This window comes from Rhizophagus irregularis, chromosome 28 (genome assembly GCF_026210795.1).
Source record: "Rhizophagus irregularis chromosome 28, complete sequence".
Taxonomy (NCBI): Eukaryota; Fungi; Glomeromycota; class Glomeromycetes; order Glomerales; family Glomeraceae; genus Rhizophagus; species Rhizophagus irregularis.
Genome location: NC_089456.1, coordinates 975,100 through 1,002,429, shown reverse-complemented (window position 1 = coordinate 1,002,429; position 27,330 = coordinate 975,100). Strand labels below are relative to the sequence as shown.

The window sequence follows — 27,330 nt, the reverse complement described above, 5'->3', positions numbered from 1 at the left end:
AAACATTGTTTCCACTCGCAGTATTATATGTGACATGTGTGACAACGAATATTTTATTTCCTCTGGCTTAACATCCAAATTTATAATTCCATGAAACCTTCCGATTTCCAAAAATAAAAAATATATATAGAAACTATTAAACATTGTTTCCACTCGCAGTATAATATGACCAATTGTGTGACATGTGTGACAACGAATATTTTAGGTAATCGTTGTCACACATGTCATTCATATTGTAATAATTTTTTTTAAAAAAAAAAATTTTAACCGTTTTTTATAATATAATTTTTTTTCTTTAAAAAATTGTTTTTTTTATTCTTTTATTTAAAAAAAAAAATTGTTTTACGGCGAATTGGCAAAAGGTAAGCTCTTATTTATTATTTTTTTTTATTTGGGAACGTTACTAATGTTCCTTTCCATTTTTTATCTTTAGGCCCTTCTCTTTACCGAAATTCGCGTCCAAAGTAATTCAAAAAATCCGTTGTGGAAAAGGGAAGGGACGAGAAAGGGATAGAGGAGAGAAGGAGAGAAGGAGAGGAAAGAAGGAAAGAGGAAAGGGATGAGAGAAAGGAAGGAGGAAGGGAAAGAACAGACGAGCTCTTAGACGAACCCAGACTTGAAAATTGAAACGTAAGTTAGCGGGAAGTGGGAGATGAAGTTTTTTTTAAATATACTGAAGAAACGTACTAACGTTTCTTTCTTTATTTTTTTTAGGTCGCCGGACTCCCTGGACGAACTTTTTTTAACATTAAAGAAACGTACTAAACATTTCTTATTTGTTTTATTTTAGGTTGCCAGACTTTTGGACTCAGAGAACCAGACTTAAACAATAAAGGTATAGGGAATAGTCTTGGAGACCTTGGGTAAGTAACGATGGGGGAGTTTGTGAATAACCTAGTAAAGAAACGTTATAACATTTCTTTTTTTTTATTTTTGTAGGGAACGGTTTTGGAGACAATTTTTTTTTGATAATATGTATATAATATGCTCTACAATTAAATTTTACATACTGTAACGTTAAATTTTTAATAAAAAATAATTTTATTAGAGATGAAAAATGGTTGAAACTCAAGAAAATATAATATACTGTGCATACTGACAATATTGCAATTCTTGTGCTATTCAGCCAATTTAAACTAGTAATGGAAAATTTGGGTAATATTCATGCACTCTTTTATATGTGAAAATTCAGCATTCCCAGTATGATCGGTATGGAGGAGTCTCCTGGACTCTATCAAGAAAAGAAACCTTACTATTATTTGAATATATATTAAAAGAATTAAATAATCAAATCTTAGTGAATTAGAAGGGCTCAAAATAATTCCATTCTTATGTATATATTGGTCCAGATAATGACATCAAGAGTCATGAAAATGATGAACGTAATATCTTCACAAATCAATTAGACAAATTTATTGGCAAATTGATTGATTTCAGATTATATAAATGTTTGTATAATTATGCATCAGATGAAATCTAAATATCAAATATTTAGATGAATTAGCTGTTGCTGATATGATCAAAATCTTGTTGAATTTTGCAGAAAATGAAAGTTTTGAAGAGATACAAATGCCAAATCATTGTGGATGGATTTGTCAACCTAAGCTACAGGAATTGCCCCGATTATGCAGCAAAAGCTGCGTGGCTTCCAGTGCCGTACCGTCTAGTAACGAATTTAATTTCAATAAATGGGCGACCCGCTAAAACGGGAAACGGGTTTTGGGATTTAACAAAGTTTGAAGTATCCATTTAATTCCAACAAATCACTCTTACAAGTTTTAAGAGAAATTTCGTTCACAAGTGTAAAAAAAATCAAATTTGGTAAATTCCGAATTCCGAATGAAGCTTGTTAATCAAAGTTCTGACTTCTGAAGAATTAATACGCACATAATCAAATCTCACTTTCTTTTTCCCTGTGTAGAAGGTGCGTTTCAGCAGGGTTGTGATTTCGTACAACTCACGAAGAGGCCAGAGGAGGGTTTTACCAACTTTGTTATTTCATTAAGTGTACGAATCACAACCCTGCATTTCAAACGTTAAAAATCTTACATAAAAAACCGTATAATTCCTACTAAATGTGGTAGTTATCCCTATTCATGTGATTTTAGATCAAACATTTTATTTTTTTAACGTAATGATAGATTTTTTTACAAAGGAATAGTTAGATAGTTAGATTCGCTATATATTGTATCATGTACTGTATATATGTGTCACTATCTCTGAAACATGAAAGATTGAAAGATGCGTCCTGGCTATGAATAAAGTGTTTCACCTCATTGTATCTCTAAAGCGGTTTACTTTTGTTAATTTATCCCTTAAACGGCAACTGAAAAATAATAAACCACTGTAATAACGTGTAGAAACGATTTATTGTGAGAGTTATATACACATTTAGAAAGTTTTTGATCTTTAAAATTTTCCGCTACTGCTTAAGGGATAAGATCAAAATGTCTTAGATATCGTTAAAATTTTGGTTTGGTTTCCGTAGTATATCAAAAAGATGATGAAAAATTATCGTGTTATCTGAATAAGTTTATTTCGTATTGTTTCATAAAAGTAGAAAACAACTTAAACAATATAGCACCAGTTAATGAAAATCTACAACTACACGGAACGCTATATTGGCTAAATCTCTATCATATTCTATATTACAGCAAACTTCTTTTATATAATGTGGAGTAACAACAACTGAAAATATCGAGATGATTATTAAACTCGGAAAATAAAATTTCATCGATTGATTTCTAGGGTTCTCTCATTTCTCTTCTTTTTTTTTCGTCGTATAGTGTAAAAGTGCAACATCTAGCTTATATAAATCAATTTCAGTTACAACGAGTTTTTCGAATCTCGATATTTCCGGACACACTCAGATTCAATCTAAGCTTTTACTTCGTCTTAACAGTCTATGAACATGTCCCGATTTCTAAAAAGCAAACTCCAGAACCTCATTCTTCGTAATAGTTAAGGTATTACGGGCTTCCCCTATCCCTTAAACGGTTTGCAAGGAAGTTCAGCTGCAAATTCCAAAAATTGAAAACACCTAAAAAGAGGTTATAGCTAAATTATTTCTACAATGTGTTAATATTTTTCGGTTTGTTAAACTTTTTGTCGGTTTAAAAGAATCTTTATTAGATCAACATATCTTAGCATCGTTAAAATTATGTTTTAGCTTTCGTAGTACGTTAAAAAGGTAACGAAAAACAGTGATTAGGACATGTACATAGACTATTAATCAAAGTTTTGAATGGGAAATGTTCTCAATCAATGGTCATTTCACATTAGTTTCTAAGTTTTGGACGATGTGGCATCTTCCATGACTGACGGCAGACAATATTTTAGCATAATACACTTTTCGATTCTTATTAACAGTTAATGAAAAAAAATAAACCCTAAATATTATTTTTTTCTTAGGCATGTAACTTATGTTATTTCAACCAATATTATACCTCTTTGCCATTTAGTTTGTTGTACAAATTATCTATTTACCGAATCACAATTGCGTAATCCATAATAGGGTGAGAAAATCTGTTACAGTCCAGTTAAAGTCCTAGGGCTTATCGGTCCTGATACATGGACGGCCAGGACGGACCGGATTCAATCAAAGACTGATATCTTAAACTGGGTTTGGACTGAGTCCAGATTATTGCTTCATTATATTTAATTCAATAAAAAGCTAAGATATTGATCGATAATTCAATCGCTTACAATAATCATTATTACAGTAAACTGCTCAAGAAATTGATGATAAATCTCGGTTGCTTTCATTTTTGATAAATAAGTGCAATCAAATTTATATTATTTACGTTACGGAAATCAAAAGATTTCTTTATTATTAAAATCCAAAATTTATAATATATATTTTTGGTATACATTAAACTTTCATTTTAACACATGACAAATTCTGAACCTATCCAGTTAATTGATGACTAAAACATTACAATCAGGACAACCAGATGCTTCATTATATTCTTCAATTATATACTAAAAGAAAAAATCAACATAATAAGTTTAAAAACAAGGTAAAGTTATATAGTAATCAAAATATATAATGATGATCTTTGGAACAATGTCCTAATGAATTAAAAAATAATTAATAAAATTAATTTATTTTTAAGAGCATTAAAATAAGTTATGATAAACTCACCTGATTTATTAAGTCTCGTAATTTGATCAATTTTTGCATTTCTGATAAAGTCTCCCTCCGGTTAGATTTCAACCAACAGAAACGCATTGCAACTTTGCACGCCTCTACATCACAATGAATATTAAAAAATGTAGAGATGAACGCGATGCAATTCTCGTAATTTTGAAGGATGTTTCTTATGCGCGTGGAAAGAATCTATTGCGATGTAATGTGATCATTTTAAAACCATTTAGCGAGCTACGTGAGCTCGACACGTTCGGCTTTTAGGAATTAATAGATGCACGATATTGAATCCGAGTTGCCTTTCTTGATAAGATGGTTCTCGATCTTAAAGTTGGACCAAAATTCTTTGAAAAATACTTACGAACACCTTTCAAAGTTTCAGAATATGATAAAGAAAAAATTACATTGCAACAGCACGACGCGTTTCTGGCAGCTTTGAATCTACAACATACGTAAAAAATCAAACCCAGTGAAAATATTCAATTCTTCAGTTCCTAGAAACTATCAACACTTGTACGGTAATAGCTTGTTACATAATACTTTACATTTTCCATGATGTGCGCGTTCAATAGGGACGTTTGTATCTCCACTTCTTTGTGAAGAAAGTTTTTGACATTCATGACATTCATTTAAACATTCATGACCACATGCCCGCACTTCTCTTTACATTTAGCATAATCGACTGATGCATTGCACTAAAAAATAAAAAAAAATCGCGTTAAAAGATATTACAAAAAAAAACCAAAATTAAACCATTTGGCGAGCTACGCGAGTTCGACACATTCGGCTTTTAGGAATTAATAGATGCACGATATTGGATCCGAGTTGCTTTTCTTGATAAGATGGTTCTCGATCTTAAAGTTGGACCAAAATTCTTTGAAAAATACTTACGAACACCTTTCAAAGTTTCAGAATATGATAAAGAAAAAATTACATTGCAACAGCACGACGCGTTCTGGCAGCTTTGAATCTACAACATACGTAAAAAATCAAACCCAGTGAAAATATTCAATTCTTCAGTTCCTAGAATACTATCAACACTTGTACGGTAATAGCTTGTTACATAATACTTTACATTTTCCATGATGTGCGCGTTCAATAGGGACGTTTGTATCTCCACTTATTTGTGAAGAAAGTTTTTGACATTCATGACATTCATTTAAATATTCATGACCACATGCTAATCGTTTTCCGCACTTCTCTTTACATTTAGCATAATCGACTGATGCATTGCACTAAAAAATAAAAAAAAATCGCGTTAAAGATATTACAAAAAAAAAACAAAAAAAAACAAAATTTTATTACATACATTCATGACTTTGTAGTGTTCACAAGATGGTACCAATAGGAAATTCACATTTAAGTGTCTCTTTAGTTTGATCTTTCCAGCATTAAAGGCAGAAAAGAAATATATATATATATCGCATAATAATTCTCGTTACATATTAAACACTCTTGATCTCAACTTTAAGGAATTTAACGTTTCTTCCACTTCGCTGAGTTCTCTCACACCTTATTATTCACTACCCATCAACTCATATACTTTCTCCATCTCCTAACTACTATATAAGATAAGAATGGTAAAAAATAAAAACATAAACCAAATAATAATCCTCGTTCCACAAACACTTGATCTCGACTTTATAAGAAGTAGCGTTCCTTCCAAGCTGAGACATAAAGACTACGCACTTCTCAATTATACGCTACCTACCAACTCATACACCTTCCCATCTCCTTTAACTGCAAATATACCAAATAATAATCCTCGTTGCACACCAGACACCCTTGATCTCAACTTCATAAGAATTTAACGTTCCTTCCAAGCCAAGACACTAATACTAATTACAACGCTATCCGTCAACTATAACCTTCCCCATCTTTAACCACAAATACATCAAATAATAAATCTCGTTGCGCATCAAACTCAACTTCATCAATAAGGAATTTAACGTTCCTTCTACACCACAAGACAAAGAAAATAATAGAACACATCCAATTATACATTATCCATCAACTCATATTTTTCCACATCTTCTCTAACTATACAAGATAAAAAAGAAAAATACATCAATAATAATCCATGTTGCACATCAAACACTCCTGATCTCGTTTCTTCCACACCATATAACCAAGGAATAAATCGAACACACTCTATTATATGTTACCCATCAACTCGTACACTTTCCCATCTCTTTTAACTACAAATACATCAAATGGCTTACACTAAACACTTGATAACAATTTCATAAAAAATTTAACATTCCTTCCAAGCTAAGACACAAATACTACACATTCAATTATACGCTACTATCAACTCCCCTAACTACACAATATAAGAAAGAAAAAATACATCAAATTATATTTTTCATTACAGCAAAACACTCTTGATCACAACTTCATCAATAAGGTATTAAACCTCCATTACCATAACCATGAGATATTGCATCAGCAGCTTTTACAAAAGATCCTACAGTTGCAAATTTTCCTAAAATAACTTTTTGGTAACGACTAACGAGTTCAAGACGATGAGCTTCACAATTGGCTTCTCCAATGAGTTCGTTCACGTTTGTTAATTGAATTTGTAAATTCTCCCTTCTTGCAATTGTCATAATTCTTGATCTGGCTTGTTCATTTGAGGTATTCTGAACTGAAAGTTCGTTAGAACTAGTTAGAAAATCCAAAAAATATGAATACAGTCAAACCTCCATATAATCACTCTATATAAGAACGCCTCCTTATAAGCACTTAATTTTAGTAATTGGGATTCTGTTATTAATCACTTAAAGTTTTTACACTGCTGAACAATCAATCTAGTTTTAACAAGAGCGTCAACTACGAAATTATAGTATTTAAAAAGAAATAAGATAAAAGTTTTTTTGTTTATTAGACTTCATAGTTATTTTAAAGGTGAAAACAACGTGAAGAACGAAAGTTATAAATTAGTACGCGACTACGTGAACTCATCATATTAATAATTAACGCGTGGGCACCGATTTCTATTCCTAATATTCCTAATGAAATCAGGTGCCACCCTAGCGCAGTATGTCCAAAACCCATATTTAGTAAGACTAAGAGCTTATTTGTAGATCATTTCAAGATTATCTTTTTTTTTTCTTTATAATTTGCTTATAACCTTACTACATTTACACCTTAATATTTTAACTTATGCCACTTCATAACGGAGGCCGACCTAGGCATGTCCTTTCTACTTGTCCAATTGGTTTTTTTAATTGGACAATTTTGGACTGTCCAGAACCAGTTTTGGACATAATTTTGGACATAATTTTGGACATAGTTTTGGACAGTTTAAAACTGTTTAAAAGTTCTAATATTCATCAATTGAAACTAAAAATAAAATATAAATATAATGTTGGAATATTAAAGTAAATATTCAATAAATTAAATGATAAAAAATCAATGTAAAATCAAATAATATTAAAAATGATTTTTGAAGTAATTTAATAATTTGAACTAAAATTTAAATATTAGCCAAAATTAGTCATAATTCTGGCCAAAATTAAATTTTTTGTCATGTGATCTGTCCAAAACCTGTCCAATGAAAAAAAGGTTTTGGTTTTGGACCCAACCCTGCAAAAAACAAGTGGCAGTCACGTGACGCATCTGATCCGACGTCGGTAAATATATATTCTATAAAATATTGACAAATTATTTTGTTAAACGCATATAAAATATGTAAATAAAAGTTAACACTTTCGTTTAAGTCAAAGAAATAAAATAAATTACAGTAAAACACGTTTCAGTACTACTAAATTATTAATTAATTATGCATAAAATCTCGCGATTCGCGTTCTAAAATAGGTCATTAATGGGAGGGATTCACGCTTTTGTGTATAACACACATTTATTTTAAATATTTGATTAATATCACTTATTTTTACTTTAAAAAACACTGCGCAAAGAAAACTAAAATGAATAAAGAAATTTTGATAGGTATTAATTTTGTTCGTGATCTAATATGATAATTAAAATTGAAAATTAAGGTTGAATAAATTAAAAAATCATACAATATAAAACGTCCATTCAATAGAATTTTCTGGTCCGAATTTTAATGAAAAAAATTGTACTCGCTGTTCATGCATAAAGAAAAGGGCAGATTTTTACCGTCCTTGTGGTACCAATCCACAGAAAGAGTATTCAACTTGCAATAAATGTTATGAAAAACGTAAGAATACGCGAAAAGAAATATATCCGATCTCCAGAAAAAAAAGAACTTGAAGACCCTATAAAAACGAAATGTGCTAAATTTGTTTTATATTTGTGCTCATGTGTAATAAATGTCTAAAAAAGCACCATTTTGTTTAATTTTTGTTTATTTGTAATAAGACATAAATCGGATAAAATGGTGCTTTTTTAGACATTTATTACACATGAACACAAATTTAAAATAAATTTAGCCCATTTCATTTTTATAGGGAGATGACTTAAATGAACCGATTCCTCAAATAAATACTGATTCCAGTCGAACTCGTTTAGCATTTAGTATTTTATTAATCAATAAAGTTCACCACATTGGGCTTTATCTTAATTTTAACAGTATATCCTACATGCGGGTGGTGGTGTGGGTGTGAAGTAATAAAACAAGGCCATTGTTATTTATACCCCCAATTTTGCTCCCTTTTCCCAACTTACGAATCTTGAGCTACTAGATAGATGATGACAATAATGTCAATGAATTTAATGGTGACTTTTATATGATTTGGAAGAGGTACAAGAAATAATTTTCAAGCGGTTTCAAGATGCAGAAGACTTGAATGAACCAGTAATATTAGCATTTGAAATAGAGCTTGATTCACGACTTGTTGAATGCATTTTTCCAGAATTTCAGCCCTATGTATATGATCTTGAAAACATCAAGAAAAATTTCCGCCAATTAATAAATATTTTCATATTACTGATTGAAGATGGGTCTGGTTATTATTTGGAGGTTTGGGATATATATATACATCTTAATACAAGAAAGAATATTTTTACAGGTTGTGCCACAGTATATCTTGGATGTACACAACAAGAGGATAGGCGGTGGCACAGACCTGAAAATCTGCCAGTGAAACGAAGAAGTGAAGCTCGTCGATATGCTTGTATGGGAAATATCATACTTACTATTGATCCCCAACAACAACGCATTCTTGTTATTGTAATAAAAATAGTTTACATTGTACGATCAACAAAATTTTACGATAATGCTATTCTTTCCATAATTCAAGAATTTTGACAGCACTTATATAGACATAATTGGAAATAAATACTTAAACACTAAAATGGTAAGAATTAATTGACATGTTGCGAGAGTTGTATCATATATGCAAAAAAAAAATTCATGGAAATGAAAAAAGTGCACGTTTGTAAAAAGGTTACATTGTGTGCGTGGCAGATTATATTTTTCTTGCATGTATTGTAAATCAAAAAGTTGCAAAAACCAATTGAAAGTTATACCACATATGCAAAGAATCTAAGAACAGAATATCATCATCCATTTATCATTGTAATAAAAATAGTTTACATTGTACAATTTTACGATAATGCCATTCTTAGCAATTAAGTATTTCCATCCAATATTTCCAATTATTGAATGTTACAATTACCGTATTTGATTAATTATCCATAATTGCTGCCATAATTTTGACAGAGTTATAGACATAATTGGAAATAAATATATAAACACTAAAATAGTAAGAATTAATTAACATGTTGCGAGAGCTGTATCATATATGCAAAAAAAATTCATAGAAATGGAATAAGCTAAAAAAAAAAAAGAGTACCGTGACGCAACTGACGCATGTATTGTAAACCAAAAATTGAAGAAACCGATTGATATGCTGTAAAAGTTAATGCAAGAAATTCCATTTATCATTGTAATAAAAATAGTTTACATTGTACGATCAATTATTGAATGTTCGATTCTTTAATAATTACCGTATTTGATTGATTTGTCTCTTTTTGTAAAAAAAAAAAAAAAATTTCAATAATATAGATCATATTTATGAATACAATTGATCATGCATATGGGGTATGATATCTTTGTGTCTCGTACGTCATATTATGTAAAATAAAGGAATAATTCAATTGTTTAGGTATTTGTTCTAAAATATGATACCTGATTCTTTAGGTAGTTCTTGTTTCACCTAATCCTATATGAAAATTTTTTTTTTGATTTACTAATTTAGGAATTTCAAAAGAATAATTATTTTATATTCTTTTTTTTTTTTTTTATGAATATCTTTAATTTCTTTATTGAAATTCACCAAAAAAGTGAGAATAAAGTTTCACTAATTTACTTATTAAGTGATTTTTTTACTTCCTTTTTCTATTAATGATTTCAAACCCCTATTTTTATATTTCTTATCGACCAGTTATGTATAGTATAACGCCCATGTGATAACATACATAGGTGATAAATAACATGCATATCTTCTCCCCCTTGGTATTGGGAATTTTTTAATGACATCGGTAGACGGTAGACGGTAGTAACCTTTTACCAAACTATTTGACGTTCAATTATTCAAAAAATCACAATTATTTCAGCAGAGTATCAAGTTGATGGTATGAGTTATGAAGGAGTGAAAGAATGAAGGAATGGAGAAGAGAAATGAAAAGTATAGTAAGTATAGTTCAGATTTCACATATATCACATGTATCATATGAAATTTAACCATACAATTGATATTCTTAATATCTGGTTTTTTTAAAAAAAAATGATTAAAAAAAAAATGTTAATTGTTATTATAACCTTTATAACACTTCAAAACTTTTTTTTATTTGGGCTTAAAATTCCGAAGCAGGGCTTAGCTGTTTTTTTAACATCGGTAACAATCAAAACAGATTTGGGTTTTTTGTGCAATATTTAATAAGTAGTACAGTACAATTTATTTGGGATAGTAAAATAAACGACGATTATTTGCATATATTAATAAATAGATAAATAGTATTTTAAAATTACCAAGTTTGTATAGTTATTTACATATACAGAACTGTACAGAACTGGTAAAAGGTGACCTTTTGTGTAAGCATGAAACAATCCGTACAATAATAAGGCAACCGTTATCTTTATTATTATTATTTTTCATTTTTATTTTTTTATTTTTTTTATTTTTTTTTTTAAAAAAAAAGAAAACCAATAATAAAACATTCATAAACCAATGAATGATTTTAAAAGAACAATTATATAAAAAAAAAATGACAGGTTTAGGCTAAAATTACCTAAAAAAAAAAAAAAAATAAATAAACCAAAAAGAATATTTCTTTTTTAACTTATTTTAATAATTTTCGTGACATATATTTCCGCGGAGTTATTATTATTTGAGGAATTTGACTTGAATTGCATAATGTATAGTAAGGTAAAGTAAGTACATTATTAGTTACATTAGACTATAATTGATGATTTGCCAACCCAACCTTATTTTATGATACATTTAAGGCAATTAATTATCAATAAGTGTAGTTGGTTTTTTTAAAATAGCAATATAATAATGGATTTGGGAACGACTGTTTTCAAGTAAAGAGTATAAATAAAAAAAAAAGATATTTTTGACCTGCATTACACATATTTTTAATTTAAGAATAAATACTCAAGAATTTACCCTTTTTTTTTTTATAAATACTTTTTTTTTTTTTTTCGTTATTCTTTTTTTTTTTCGTTTTTTTTTCTCCCCCGCTTTTCGAACTCTCTCACTCAAAATTAATTAAAAAAAAGTAAAGAATGGATACATCAACAACAAATCAAACGTCAAAACCAAGTACCAATTTTAAGATAGTTATAATTTTCGGGTTGGTAATGATAATAATAAATGGAGTATGTGCTTCTTATATGTTAAGTAGAACATTAAGTAGATGGTACATCACAAAGAAAAGTCTTCCCATGGCACTTAGAGTTCCATTCTATATCGCATTATCAGGTAATTGATAAAAATTTTAATTTTTTAATTTTTTTTTCTTTACATTTTCTAACATTTATTATTTTTTTTTTATTTTTAGATTTTATAATCTTTTCGATAAATTTTCCCAATATGGTGAGTATTTTACTGCGCCACAAAAAAAATCATCCCTTGTAATTCATATATAATTTTCTAATTTTCTTTATATATTTTTTTAGTTATATCCAAATATATATGGAGTTCCATGGTCAAGTTCAGTTTGTAAAGTAATAGGAGGAGTAACATCATTTGCGATAGCTATTAATATGACATTAGTAGGATTATTGGCATTTTTAACATATTTAAGAATATGTCGTAAAATGTATATTGATTTAGGAAGATATGATTATAAAGGAGTATTATTCGTATTAATAACAAGTTCAACATATTCATTAATTAGTATACCATCATATGATTCAGGAAAATATTGGTGTTTTACAAATAATAATTCAATACGTATTTTACCTATCCTTACTTTAACATTAAATTTTACAGTATTAATTATAACAATATTTTCATATTCTTCTATTCTCATAGAAATCAATTCAATTCGATTCATGAATGAACATAGTAAGGAAAGGAATGAAAGGAATGTTAATATTAGTAGTAATGAAAATAGTAATGAAAATAGTATTAATGAAATTAGTATTAATGAAAATATTAGTAATGAAAGTAATGAGGATAATGAGGGTAATGAGGGTAATGAGGGTAAAAATAATAATAATGATGATAATAGCAATAACAATAATAATAATAATAACAATAATAAAAAAAATAGTTTTATAAGTAGAACTCGTAGTATGTTGAGTAGAAGTAATAGTAATAATAATAATAATAATAATGAGAACAATACTACCAAAAAGAATACTAAAAAGATAGAACCAATAGTTGTTAGAAAAATTATTGGTTACGTTTTAATATTTATAATACAATGGACACCTCCAATGATTTATGTTCTCGGTCAAATTATTGATTATGATCCATTATGGGTTTATCTTATAACAGGTAATTTTTAAAATATATTAAATATATATATTTCATTATTTGAAAATACTAAAATTGAATTTTTTTTCTATTTAAGACGCTACGGTAAATATGGGTGGAATAGGAAATATGATTCAATTCATAATAAATGAAGGATGGAGAGATCGTTATCATCATACATCTTCAAAAGAGACTTCAACAACAAGTTCATCATATGTTGGAATAGAAACAAGCGCTCCAACACCTTCAATTAATATATTACCTCGAGTTTATACATCGGATGAATCTAAATTTGAACTTAAGATTAAGATTGATACATCAACTAGTATCAATCTTGAAAATTATTATTTCGAAAATAATGGAAAATTACGACCTTATTCTACTTCCACTACTTCTACAAAAGTTAGTAATGAAGATTCTAATACTATTGTTGACATCAATTCAGACGCCAATACTAAAAATACATAATTAATTAGCATATTAACACGTATATAAGAGCGGTGTATATATAGATAAAATCTATTTTTTTTTATAAAAGAAAAAAAAAAATTATAAACTTTGTATATTATTATAAAAATTTTTTTTAAAAAAAAGAAAAAAAAAGTACGCGAAAATTAGATTGCGCAGACAAAAGCGCAGTATACAATATATTTTTTTTAAAAGTTGTATTTTTGTTGTATTTTAGAATAATCACGTCATTTTAGTGGTGTGAAAGTAAAAGTATATTCAAGAATCATTTTAATCCTAACAATAATTTTTTTAGTGTCATAAACAAAGTTTCATAGTTTGATACATATTATTGGTTTTTTTTTTTTAACGATTCTTTGTACAATATAAACATTTAAGCCACATAAAGAAATATAATACGGATTATACGGATCATTCACTCCGTACTGAGATAATCGATTGTTTGCTAATTTTGGATGATCAATTTTAATTGGTTTAGTATTATTTTAACTTTTTGAAAAAAAAGAAATTGTTTGGAAATAAATTTTTTTTTTGGGGTGAGGGAAAAAAGATTAAAAACTGTTTAATTTGATTTCAATCGGTTTTTACTCTTAAAAATTCAATAATGAATCAATTTTTTGAACAAAAAAGTAATAATAATAATAATATTTATATTGCATAGTTCATTTAAATTTAATGAATAATTTTTATCAATAAAAACATTTTCTATTTTCGAAAGAATAAAGTTATTTAATTGGTTCAAACTTCATAAGATCAATATAATTAATGAAAATATATTCAATCAAAAAATATTTCAATCAAAAAATATTCAATATTCAATCAAATATATTCAATCAAATATTCAAAAATCGATTATGAAATTGCAGAAATCTAAATATGACGAATAAGGACGCATCACTTATTTAAATTGATAGACTCTTATACCATTTTTGTATGATTTAACCTATAAATGGTAAAAATTTACCACTCTAAGGCTAATTTACCCGATTGTTTCTAATAAAGAACATTCCTAAATCATTTTTTTTCTCTCTTTTTTTTTTTTTTCTTCTAAATTTCTAAATGTAAAAGAAACATCTGTGAATATATGCACATATGAATAATATTTTTTTAATTAATTTGATCTCTTCGAAATGGGTCTTGCCGAATGGGCTGAGTAAAATGATATCATTGATTTATTCTCCCTAAAAAAGGTTTTTATATTATTGATTTATTCTCCCTAAAAAAAGACTTTTTTTTTTTTATGCATTATTTTTTTTTCAAGTTTTTTGATTAACAAATGAAGCGAATACATTCATTTCCAAAAAAAATTTAATTTACCGACGATCTTACGTCACTATATCATGGTCATGCATAAATAACTTAACACAAGAGAAATTTTTTTAAAAAAAACTAATAGTTTAACAGTTTAGTTAAATCAGGTTTCCGATATGTTTTTTACTTTATTATTTACCTGTACGTTAATTTTTTTTTTCTGCGTGTTATCAGATATTAATTAATATCAAATGATAATAATAATAATAATAACAATAATAATAATAAATTTTATTTATCTATAATCAGTTATTAATCACCGAATATGGATTGTCCAAAATATACATATATATATATATATTAAATTTTTTTAAAAAAAGATCTTAAATAATTATACATTTTAGTTAATATAATGACGATGATTTCCATAATGTAAGCCTTATATACAACGTAATCAAGTCTTATCAGGTAATATATACAAATCACAAAAGACTAAAAAAAAAAATATGCCAAGAACTAGAAACTTTATTGGTCTCTATAAATAATAAAACTATCATGAAACAATCTTTTGTTTCAAAAGATTCAACGAATGATTATTTTTTATAGATAAACAATATATTGAACTTTTACAATTTAAAAAAAAGATACTTTTAACATTTAATAATTAATTACAAGAATAATTCTGTATTGTTATAAGTAAGATTATTTACACCAATTATATTTGATATTATGATAGTCTCGCTTTTAATTTGATTAATATTCACGCGATTCATGTTGTCGATCAAACGAAGGATATTGTTTATTTATCAAATACTTTAATAATCTGTTTATGGATTAAGTATTGTTATCAATACTTGATTTTTTTTTTACCCTTTAAGTCTAACGATTGATCAATTATGCGGATTATATGACGTGCAATATCTATACAGTTAATACTTTTATATGTAATAATTATTTATATTATAACAAAATTACAAATAACAGATAATCAATAATTTTGTTTATTGATGTAAAAAAACATTAATTAATAATATTTGTCATTATTTAATTGGTTTTTATTTATTTATTTTTTATGTTCGAATTTTCTTCAAATTTTTACTTCAAATTACCATTATATTCTGTACTTAAAGTTACCATTAAGAGTACCGACTGGTACCGTACCCTGGAAAGGGGGGGTGTGAGTATGCGCTACATGCGCTACATACGCTACATAACATAGCAGATAGGATAAAGGGGGGGTAATGTATATACAGAAGTACAAATCGTTATTGATTTGATACGATCTATTTGTCACACCAATACATAATACATAATATAAGTGTTGTAGAACCTAAATGTCATTAACTGATCCATTTTCAAAATGAAAATTTATAACCCAACTTTTTAGTGTGACATGATTTTATGCATTAATTAAAATTAGATTCGTCATTGTCTTTCAATAATGTTCACAATGTTCACAATATATTATAATATATTTCAATTTTGATTTACTCTCGTTTTTTTGCCAAGCATAAAATATGTAGTTGTAAAGTAGGTCCCTGTACACCAGGCAGGGGGGTTTTCAATAAGATCTAACACAAAAACTTTGTATTTTTTGCTGCAGGTAATTTTTTTTTTTTTAAACGCAAAATTCTAAAATTTTTTTTTTTTTTTTTTTTTTTTTTGCTTTTATAAAATAATGTAAAAATATGTAAAATATGTTAAAAAACAATTTCAAAAAAAAAATAAACTATCTTTTTTATCATTTAATTCTTTTTTTATTATTATTTATTATTATGCAAATATTTATTTAAAATTAATTAGAATATAAACAGATGGCCGTAGTATAAGAAATCTTACATGATGTATACTTAACTGCACATTTCGGTTTTAAGCCACAATTCCATATCAGCAGATATCCTTATATTTGTTTGTAGTTTAACAAAATTACCTTTTGATCATAATCCATGTGCAAAATCCATGTGATCAAATAATCTTACACGTTTATATGTTGATTATTATTATAAATTAATTTATTATTAACAGTTTTCAAAATAAATAAATAATCTCATATGACCATTACTTATTTTCATTAGTTTCACTTTACATTTAAAAAACTATTAATTAATTCCAATTAAGTTTATTAAATTTTTCTCAAGCCATTTTTTTTTTTTAAATTTCACATTTAAAATTTCCTGCATAAAAATTTATTATAAACTTTTTTGAAAAATTAAATTTAATTTCGATTACATTTTTTTTCTGCAAAATTCTGTTGGTATTTTAAAGTTTTAAACATGCATTCGAAAATGTTTTACTTTGTATAATCCAATCACTTTATTCTTTCATTGTAATTTTTATCAGATTATTTAAACTGGGTTCATAAAGTAATTAAGTACTCTAAAAAATATTTATTGTAATAAAGTAATATAAATTGTTTAATAGATTGGTCGCATTAAAGTTTTGATTACTTAATTTGTTTCCAATTTACAAGGGCATGAAAGTTGACTGATTTACGTCATTTACGGAAAATAACGTGACCAAAAAATTTCTTTTTCACGTGTTTTTTTGACCAGAATTATTGGCATTGGTCATGTGAAAAATAATTGATAAATTACGAGGATATTATATTTATAAAAATTTCATATTTAAATTTCATTTTTTAGAATTTGACAATTAATAGTTATAAAGTTTTGATTTCTTTATATAAGTTTCTCAAAACACATGAACGATTAGAAATTTAGATAATTTGAAATCATAATCCTACGAAGATTTCTTATTTTTTGGGATAGCCGATTAACCATTCCCATTCAATAAACCTAAAATAAAAAATAGTAATCATCTCTTTCATTTTCAACTTTTTCCAATTCAATAGCTTTAAATCATTAAATAATTTTGGAATCATAATAAAAGTTCGAGACAGTAATCATAATAAAAGTTCAGAAAAACTCGTAATGTCTATTTCTAATATACAACAGTGAGATAGTTTGTAATTATGTTTTAATATATAAATGGAATAAATATTTTATCGCTATTGCTATATATCCTGGTATGAACATGTTTTTTAATAAAGTTTTTCTGGGAGGGATCCAAATATTCCATTAATATATACGTTTAGCAATATACAGTATAAATGTTATTTTCTTATTAGATAATGAAACAAATAAAGTAGTGAAATAGAAAAGGGAATGTACGGATAATCTAAAGATCAAACAGTTTTTTATTAGTTCATCCAAAACATACCGTAGTTGTTTTGTTTGAATATACATAAGGATTTCTGGAGACTAGGTCTCCATGTAATACCAACCCTTTCTATATTAGTTTACTGACCAAGGCGAAATTCTTAAGATTCGCTTTTCAAATGAATATCTGTTTTTATGTCAATTATGGATATAAAAAAATAAGGAAAAATGACATAATAAAATACATACACCTGTCTCAACTACACAGGCAGACGAAAATAAAAAAATTTAAATTTATCGATTTTTGCAAGGCGAGAAAAACTTGGGCTTATTCAGATATAATCGAAATAATCGACATATTAATGCCATTTTGTATCGAATCCCGCAATGTTGATAGTAATCGTTGGGTTGAAATCAACCTAGCTCACTCGGGTACTACAAGATAAGTTATAGTAAGAAGGACGGAAATCGTCTAATCTTGGATTCTGTTAAGGATACGAAGAGAAAAAATTGAGGTCGTTCTCCTCATAAATAAGCTTGATCAAAACCATAGCATAACAAGCATCCCTTAGATACGTTGTTATAAACTCCATACTTTCCTGACAAAAGCACGCATTTCATTTATAGTTCTTCACCCAATTGAAAATAATTCAAGATTTTAAGCTCTACATTTTTGTAGGATAAAAAAACATCATGAGGCCAAATAGTACATTTCAACGATCCTTTGTACTGCTGTCAATTTTATTATAGAAGTAAGTTTCTAAGTTTCAACTCACCACAACATGTAAGAAGTTGCTTAGAGAAGAGAAAAGCGATTTAAAATGAATTTATATACACTATAATCTGATAATAAAGTATCAAGATTATGAAGACTATATCTGATATATTTTTCGTATAGCTATTTAAATATTTTCGTTACATGGATATATTTCGCGTTCTAAACTGGCATATTTTGCATAAATATTGAGTAATTGGTAATTTTTTTCATAATTTTGATGCGACTTTTTTTTTCACATAAACAATTTTTTTTTTGAAATCTCAAATAATCTCTTACTTATTTTAACAAAGTGTACAAGATCTAGTGCTAGTTTCTCTGAGGATGCTTTTGCAAAAGAAATCGCAAAGCCAAAGGTTAGTATCGCGCTTTTTTGACGATTTTTTTTTCGTAGGATTAATTTGCATAATATTTTTAGCAACATACAGTTTATTTTGTCTAAACTTTTATTTTATTTTGTTTTGACAATTATATGAATGAATGTAATTTAGCAGGTGAAGATTTAACGAGTAAGAAACTTTATTACATAGAAACATAGGCAAAGATTTTTATTTATATCACGATATTTTTATTTCATTTCCGTTAACAAGTTAAGATTACAAGATTTTTATTCTAAATAAATTTTTAGCCAATCAAACCTTCCAAATTTTCTCGCGTATGATTAAGTTTCAAATTTGTATTTATATATACAAATAAAACGTACGAAGATTAAATGTCAATAGTGTAATTGCGTACAATATTTTAAATAATAATTATTTACTCTGGATATTCATTGTAAAATTCCGTTATATATCAAGTCAACTAATTATTCATAATATAAAAGAAAGGAAAAGTTTATTAGTCAAGCTTAGCTATTCGAATAATACGATATTATAGATATCGTAACGCCACTTCGCGACATTAATACAACAACCGTATAATATATCTGTATTATTTTATTTGTTCAGGTAAATTTATTGAAATTTAGTAAGTTTACTTTTAATTTAAATAGCTTTAGAGATGTTACTTTAGTATTGATTGATGAATTATTAAAAGATAGTAAGTTTTTATTAATTTTATCTAATTCATTAATTTGTTTAAAATTTTCATTAACTTTGCTTATACTATTGACGAAATATTTCTCTCTCAAATATTCAACAGTTGATGGATATACATATGTTATACCAACGTCCGTTGTGACAGCGCACAAAATTTTTTTAAATCCATGAAAATTTATAAATCCGGAATTTTTTTGGGGGCGTGATACAGCAAATTTTTATAAACGTTGGAAATTTATTAAAAGACATTACATTTTTCAATATTCCAATATTCCTTTATAACTTTATTCCAGTAATCATTTACAATTTTTTTTTTTTAATACCAAATGTCAGGATGTCGTTTTTGATTATTCTAAATAGTATATATAAGAACTTTCTGGTTCTTCTAAAGAATACGTATTAACGTATCTAATATATCCGATCAAATGCTCCGATGCAAAAAAATGAATTTTTTGGAAAATTTCTGAAATGTTCCAAAGATTTTGTGCTCTGGTTGGTCCCGGTGATGAAAAAATCTATCATGTGATTTTAAGCCACTGATAACCAAAAATCACAATCACAAAATGCGAAATTATGTCTGTTTCTTTTAAGATTTTCTTCACTAATTCTCACTTCCACACTTTCTCCCCCACATAAAGCGTATACCCGAAAAAAATATCCCCCACACTTATCAGAACAAAAATCATATTTACTTATTCCCACAGTTAGCACATTATTTTACAACCTAAAATTGTTTTTTTTTTGAAAAAATTCAAGGCTAAAATAATATGTTATGGTAATCAAAAAAAATATACTGCTAATCGGCAGAACTGGTAGTGGAAAATCAGCACTAGGTGATGTTTTTGATTAACAAAAATAACAATTTGAAAATGTATTCAACGAGAATTCTAGAAGCCATTCTGGAATAAGAAATTCTCAGGTTGAAAAAGGTGAAATAGACTTGGATATAATGGTAATGAAAAACTGGAATTAACTATAATTGACACCATTTTAAGATGTTCTCCTCAAGGAGTATTAATAAAATTAGCTGAATTAACTAATTTTGTCAAAGAAGAAGGTTTTTAAAAATCAAATTTTTTTTGTGGCCAATGGAAGGTTTACCAGAGAAGAAATTGAGGCTTACGATTTACTGAGTTCGATTATTTTTGATAAAGAAGTTATTAATTATACAACCATAGTGCGAGTTAATTTCTCGGACTTTGAGGATTATGAAAAGTGTGCAAATGATCGAGCATCATTAAGAATGGAAAATGCTGGTTTAGCGTATATTCTTAATAAAGTTAATATTGTCTATGTCGATAATCCGCCACTAGTAGGACGTGCAAGAGAGATTAATAAGGAAGTTAGAGAGGTGCCCCGCAAGAGATTATTAACCTACTTAGGAACTTGCCAAAATACATATCGACTTTCTAATTTAGATACCCTTAATGAAAGAATTAGGAAGTATGCAAATAACCAAACTCCAAAAGGACAAAAAGTCGCTAACATTCATCAAACAATTGCTAACTTACAAGAACAAATAAATGAGTTAGGTTTAGAGGCAAGCAGAATTAATTAAACAACTAACCGAGAACAATAAATTGAAAGAAGAATTGGCTAAAAAAAAGCAAGAATTAAAAGATAATGTTCAATCTTTACAACACGAAATAGTAAGTTTGAAAATTTCATCAAAAGATAATATTCAATCTTTTACAACACGAAAGAGAAAGTTTGAAAATTTCATCAAAAGATAATATTCAATCTTTACAACACGAATTAGAAAGTTTGAAAATTTCATCAAAAGATAATGTTCAATCTTTACAACTTGAAATAGAAAGTTTGAAAATTTCTAATAAGTGAGATTTAGAATGACAAATGAAAAAAGTCTGCTTATTCTGTTTCATGATATTGAAGCAGTTGTTTGGTTTGTTAGAATGAATATGTACACTTGTTATTTTTTTCAGAATATTTTTTCATAGTTTCTTTCCTTCTAACTATAAAGGTATTGTTATATTTTTGTAACCTTTCGTCCTTTCCTTTGGTTGTAACCCTTCCTTCGTGGAAGTGCAATGACCCTCCTTTAGTAAGAGTGCAATTTTATAGATTCTTCTTTAGTAGATATGTTATTAATTGAAAAAAAACAATTATTTTAAGACAAACATGTAACTCAATTCTTTTTTAAGTGCATATTAATAATTAGCCTATAGATCAGTAGTACAGTTTGAAAGTGAACTCTATGAAATAATTTCTCATGATATATTCTTTAAAACTGCAAATAATATGGCTATTGACAAAGGATTATGGCCAACTTCACCAACTAACTTCGTATTTCTGACTGTGCCTTCTGTTTCATTGATAAGCTAGGTTTCCACTTATGGCATTATTGTTTATAGTAAGTATTACATAGTTTTGTTTGAAGGATTAACTAGATCTCATAAATGATTTTTTGAACTTTTTAATTTTAGAACAGATGGTCACAATATACATGATGCACTATGCAAGTGGTTTATATTTCTACATTCAAATAATTATTTCAATGATCATATAAATAATAATTTAATACCAAAGATTGATCCAATTTCTATGTCATGTAGTAATAATTATAATATGTGATCATTTCTAATCTATTTGCAAAATTTTTTAACCTTGTTATTATTTATTAGGCCATTACCTTACCCTAGTAGTGTTCTAAGACATATTAATATATATTAAATATATTAATATGTCCTAGAACACTACTAATATGTCCTAGGACAATATAATCTATTAATAATTAATATATCCTAGGACATTATAACCTATTAATTAATACATTCAAAAGATGAAAACAATCATTGTTGCTTTCATCTTTTATGAGTTATTATGTTGTAACCATTTCATAAATGAACTAATTAGTTTATTATCAGATACAAATAATTATTTATCTCATGAAGCTTTGACTTATTTAGACCAGAGATCACTGCCAATATCAAGATATTATGTGATTTGTAGTGTTCAGTGTGTGGCAAATTACATATAATAGTGTAAACCACACTGACAGAATATGATGAACTTAGAAATAGTTGGAACTAATCCATATTTATTATTAAACCAAGATTTGTATTGGCGTGTTTCTTTGTAAAAAAAAGTTTATCATTATCATTCTTAAACTCCTTCCAAATCATATCATTATAGATATTGAATAATGCTTCTGTATTATTTTTCTATCTGCTCACTCTCAACATAATGTCTCAAAATCTTTGCGACCAAAAAGAAGAGTTAATTGTTGCCTAATATTACCTATTGGGTACATTATAATCAGGTGGTATATTTATTGATTATTATTATTTATTTCTTTAATTAAAGAATTATTACATGGTTATCGAAAATGTTGTATAGTATAATTTGAAAAATTAATGAAACTACATATCTGAACTTCAGTTTTATCCAGTAACTCATTAATGTCATAAAGTTTATGGCATTTATTGCAGACGGCATATTGAATTATATCTGTAGATATTCCTAGTTCCTTTTTTGCTATGTATAAGGATGAAAAAAAAGACAAAATTTTATTTTTATCAATTGTCAAAAGTAAGAGGCTTAAAAATTTAACTAAGAAGTCAATAGCAATATTTGGTAATTTAAATCGTAGTTTGTATTCTAATAACCATAGAATAATCCAACAATAATGCATATGATGGTTATTAACTATATTAGATATTTGGGCTTATCATTAAAATTTGGCGATGCAAAATTAATCACTTCATATTCATCATTTTCAGAAACTACTTTGTTTTCAGAATCAATATTTTGATTATTATTTTTAGGATTCTCTAAGTGTCTATTTTAATCATTATCGTCCAACAATAAATTTTCAAGAACTCTATTAGATATGTTTCCTTTTTTTACACTTTACATAGAGTCATAGACAACTTTTTTGTTAAAAAATTATAATTTCTTTTGGGTAATTCCATTCCATCATTATCCATTTCATCCATTTTGTTATTATCCACTTTGTGCATTATTTCATTAAGAAATTTCGATAGTGACCCCCTCACATCACATATATAACTCATAACTGATCTGCATGAATTTAAATACTTTTTGCTCCTGCTAAAATAAACCTAATTTACTAAAAATCAAATTATCACATTTCAAATCTATACTAATTTACTAAAACTCAAAATAATAAGTTAATAATTTTTTCTTTTATTATCAATAAAAAAATAAATGATTAATATAAATTAAACTGCTAATTTTTATAATTAAAATATGTAGATTATAAATAAAATAATAATTAATAAAAATAATAAATTAAATAAATAATTATTAAAAAATAAAATGTTGTAAAACTAAACAGACAGTTTTTGGCCGGCATTATGCTTAATTTTGGCCGGAATTATACTTAATTTTGGCCAAAATATAACCCGGACCTGAAACTAATATTTTTAAAAATATTATTTATAAAGTTTAAAAAAAGGATAAATTAATTCGTGATCCGTCTCCGAACCAGTGAAAACTACTAATAAATTTCGGGGAACTGGTTTTACAAATTAATTATAACTTAAATGGCTTTTGAGCTGATTTTCCCAGAATTTTTTTTTTTTAAGTGTTATATAATAATGTTCTGGGTATATTGAATGATAAATTTGCATCGTCAAATATTAATATCACAAGTTTGATCAATATATACTTGCCATTTAAGGCTACGTTGTTATACAAATTGGCGATATTGCCTAAAAAGTAACCAGCCAAATTTGTATTACAACCTGGCTGAAAAATAGTGTAACTAATTGCTTAAAACCGAGGGAATCAGGATCCATTAAAAATTTTTACATTGAACGATTAGTTAAAAAATTTTTTCTTTAGCGACGCTGGATTCCGGCCTTTAAAAATGCCATAATTATTCAATACAAGAGGTGTGACAATCACAAAATTGATATTTTTTTATTAAAATGTTATTTATTTGCGTTGGTAAATAATTTATTTAAAGGTTATAAATAAGAAAAAACAAAAAAAAGTATTAAAATTATTTATTTCTATTAAACACAGGTCGTACTATATTTTGCTTATATTGAGTGGTGTATCTAGTAATTTTGCAGTTCTTCTAAACTACTTTTCTCTAATAATTTGTAAGTTCATTTCACATTTCCTGCGTGCTATATTTATTGCTCTTATCTGAATTTCCCACTAAATTAATTTGCAAAATAATTTCCCAAAATGTATTAGTAGATTTCATTGGTTTGGAGATGGATCACGAATTAAATTTAAAAAAAAGTACAAATTTGCTCAAATATAAAATATGATTTTGTAAAATCAATACAATTTGCTAAAACTCATAATTATGACTATTAATTAATTTTCAATCAATTTGCTCTATCTAAAATTACGAGTTTAACCTAATTTTAATTGAATTTGCTAAAACTCAAATGTGAGTTATATATGTGATGTCCGGGTCCTGCCCAGATAGCCTAGATGAATCAGCTTCTTGTTCATTATTATACATTTTAATATTGCCTATTTTATCAGATAGTCTGGTTTTTTGTCCGTTATTATACATTTTATTATCATCTGGTAGCACAGATAGTCTAGCTTTTTGATACTTAATTTTTCTTAACATAAGGCGACACAAAGTGGTAAAAATGGTTTACATATCCCGGCCGGATCGGTAAATCATGACTCCAAAATTTTTTTTTTTATATTTTTATAATTGACCAATAAAAACAGTTCATGTTTACTATCATGTGATAAACCGCATACATCGTTATTTCTTAAATTGACAATAAAAAATGCACACATATGGACTAAAAACGCATACATACAGACTAAAAGCATACATACAGAAATTAGACTAAACCACTAAATTGCATACATGCAAATAAAAGTTCGCCCATTGGAAACCCTAACCTATTTTACGCTTCCCATTGCTACTCCACCCTGTTTCCATCTTAAACGTTTATTTGACAAATTAGTATTGCCACCACAACCACTGCAATGTGGGTGTTCTCCTTTTGCTACATTAGTAACTTCCAGACTTCCGCATTTGAAATAAACGTCCAGAAAGATCCCAGCTGAATAGTATGGTTTCTCGACTTGCGATGCACAGGACCACGAGTCATTGACAAAGACTCTTAAAAATATTTCACGAATAGAATCCTCCTCTTCTCAGGCTCTTCCACAGGCTCTTCTTCCTCATTATTACCAGATTCTTCATCCTCATTATCCGAGTCTTCAGGTTCGTCTCGTTCATTTTTGTTATCACCTTCTACATCCATGATTTCTTCTTGATCGTCGCCTTCTTCATCACCGTCATCATATTTTGGCGAGATAGCCATTGCTAGATCACATGTGTTATGGAAAGACATACCGCAAGTATAGAAGATTGTATCCAAGAATCTTCGCAGTATTGTCTTATCTTTTTCGGAGAGTTTCTTTGCACTGAATATGAGACGTGGTTTCTCACATTCAACGCAATTTACAGTGATGCTAACATTTTTTGCACGTGCAGCAGTAGGGCAAAATGGCATTGTATGTTTTGCTCTTTTATATTTCATTTTTTCCTTCATTTTTGTTTTAGTATTTTTAAGCGAATATCTGATCTTCTGTTGTTGCTTTACCATACAGCTCTTCAAATGACTTGTAATGCATGTCTTCTCCAGGCTGTGGATCAGGAAGACGATGCAATTGTTCAAAATCTTCTGGCAAACAACAAGGAGGGCGGCAAATGGTACAAGCTGGTTCGCCGCATTTTTTTATTGTAAACGAGTAATGCCTTGCTGTACAACAATGTTCAAAGAAATTTTGTAGAAGCGGCTTTAAATAAAAGTAAGAAAGTTAATAGTTAATCGGGTATTTTTTTATTCAATCAAACTTTTTATTTACCCTTTGTCTTATATGTTCTGCAGTACGGTCTTCGTTGGTAACACTGTCATCTACAAGCTGCATTGTTTCCCAGAGTCTCTCCATTTCAGTCTCTGATGCTGCGGTAAATGTTTTGAAGAGCTCGTCTTTAAGAAATTGACGGTCAAACACGTTACGAATCAAATTAATTGGAGCCTGAAGGCTTGCATTTAGATCTACTTTCAGAGTGGGATTCTTTTCAGCTGTTTTGCGGATTTTGTTCATTGTGCCGCACTTGCTCATTAGCTTCTCTGAATCATTATTCATTTCTGTTCACATCAAACTAACGCTTTGTAGCCCTAGGTTTAGAATTGACATGATTCTCTCAACAGGATTTTTCCATGAATTTTGTGGAGGAGTTCGAACAGCAACAAAATAATCAAGGTCCAGTGCAATGAAAAGACAAATATATGAAAGCTAAATATGAGTGTATGTGCAATGATGATCAGGTCCACCATCCGTATAGAGACATAGTACAGGCTTGTTAACAAGCCCTTCATCAAGAAGTAGATGGTACAGTTCTGTTGCATGTCGGAGAGGCGAGGAAGGTTTAAAGATTGGATCTTTTAATTCAATATGTACCTTTCCTGCGTAGAAATTACTATTTACCGATTCAGGTATGTTGCATATCATTGCAACGCTTGGTATAATTACTGTTTTGGTGAAGTTATGGTCTGCAACTGCAAATGTGGTGTCCTTACTGACCATGACTTTCTTTCCT

The 27,330-nt window shown here is 27.8% G+C and overlaps 6 protein-coding genes across 6 annotated transcripts, besides 3 other annotated features; 2 read left to right on the top strand and 4 right to left on the bottom strand.

Annotated features, from left to right (window-relative positions):
- Window positions 1-165: 165 nt before the first annotated feature.
- On the top strand, window positions 166-1,015 carry OCT59_018879 (uncharacterized protein; the record flags this gene model as incomplete). The annotated part of the gene is made up of 5 exons (XM_066135669.1): window positions 166-205; window positions 615-630; window positions 715-758; window positions 836-863; window positions 940-1,015. 5 exons carry the CDS (start codon window positions 166-168, stop codon window positions 1,013-1,015), a joined length of 204 nt encoding a protein of 67 aa, XP_066004935.1.
- Window positions 1,016-4,776: 3,761 nt separating this feature from the next.
- On the bottom strand, window positions 4,777-5,462 carry OCT59_018878 (uncharacterized protein; the record flags this gene model as incomplete). The annotated part of the gene is made up of 4 exons (XM_066135668.1): window positions 4,777-4,842; window positions 5,039-5,044; window positions 5,218-5,382; window positions 5,457-5,462. The coding sequence occupies 4 exons, from the start codon at window positions 5,460-5,462 to the stop codon at window positions 4,777-4,779; spliced, it is 243 nt and encodes an 80-aa protein (XP_066004934.1).
- A 56-nt stretch (window positions 5,463-5,518) lies between these two features.
- OCT59_018877 (uncharacterized protein) lies at window positions 5,519-7,080 on the bottom strand. Its single transcript, XM_066135667.1, has one exon. It carries the CDS (start codon window positions 6,754-6,756, stop codon window positions 6,547-6,549), a length of 210 nt encoding a protein of 69 aa, XP_066004933.1. The 5' UTR covers window positions 6,757-7,080; the 3' UTR covers window positions 5,519-6,546.
- A 4,726-nt stretch (window positions 7,081-11,806) lies between these two features.
- Window positions 11,807-13,605, top strand: OCT59_018876 (uncharacterized protein). Its single transcript, XM_025319144.2, has 4 exons — window positions 11,807-12,060; window positions 12,140-12,174; window positions 12,258-13,083; window positions 13,160-13,605. The coding sequence occupies exons 1-4, from the start codon at window positions 11,865-11,867 to the stop codon at window positions 13,528-13,530; spliced, it is 1,428 nt and encodes a 475-aa protein (XP_025174396.1). The 5' UTR covers window positions 11,807-11,864; the 3' UTR covers window positions 13,531-13,605.
- Window positions 13,606-20,518: 6,913 nt separating this feature from the next.
- Window positions 20,519-20,526: a sequence feature (Short protein (OCT59_018875, UZO26661.1) was converted to a misc_feature.).
- Window positions 20,527-22,094: 1,568 nt separating this feature from the next.
- Window positions 22,095-22,122: a sequence feature (Short protein (OCT59_018875, UZO26661.1) was converted to a misc_feature.).
- A 73-nt stretch (window positions 22,123-22,195) lies between these two features.
- Window positions 22,196-22,219: a sequence feature (Short protein (OCT59_018875, UZO26661.1) was converted to a misc_feature.).
- A 3,621-nt stretch (window positions 22,220-25,840) lies between these two features.
- On the bottom strand, window positions 25,841-26,263 carry OCT59_018874 (uncharacterized protein; the record flags this gene model as incomplete). Its single annotated transcript, XM_066135666.1, has 1 exon — window positions 25,841-26,263. One exon carries the CDS (start codon window positions 26,261-26,263, stop codon window positions 25,841-25,843), a length of 423 nt encoding a protein of 140 aa, XP_066004932.1.
- Window positions 26,264-26,291: 28 nt separating this feature from the next.
- Window positions 26,292-26,654, bottom strand: OCT59_018873 (uncharacterized protein; the record flags this gene model as incomplete). The annotated part of the gene is made up of 2 exons (XM_066135665.1): window positions 26,292-26,522; window positions 26,592-26,654. The coding sequence occupies 2 exons, from the start codon at window positions 26,652-26,654 to the stop codon at window positions 26,292-26,294; spliced, it is 294 nt and encodes a 97-aa protein (XP_066004931.1).
- Between the last annotated feature and the right edge of the window lie 676 nt (window positions 26,655-27,330).

Bases quoted from the DNA above. Each gene is read 5' to 3' on its own strand.
- OCT59_018877 (XM_066135667.1), bottom strand. From the start codon at position 6,756: ATGACAATTGCAAGAAGGGAGAATTTACAAATTCAATTAACAAACGTG.
- OCT59_018876 (XM_025319144.2), top strand. From the start codon at position 11,865: ATGGATACATCAACAACAAATCAAACGTCAAAACCAAGTACCAATTTT. The intron at 12,061-12,139 runs GTAATTGATAAA...TTTTATTTTTAG, and splicing joins ATTCTATATCGCATTATCAG to ATTTTATAATCTTTTCGATA. The intron at 12,175-12,257 runs GTGAGTATTTTA...ATATTTTTTTAG, and splicing joins CGATAAATTTTCCCAATATG to TTATATCCAAATATATATGG.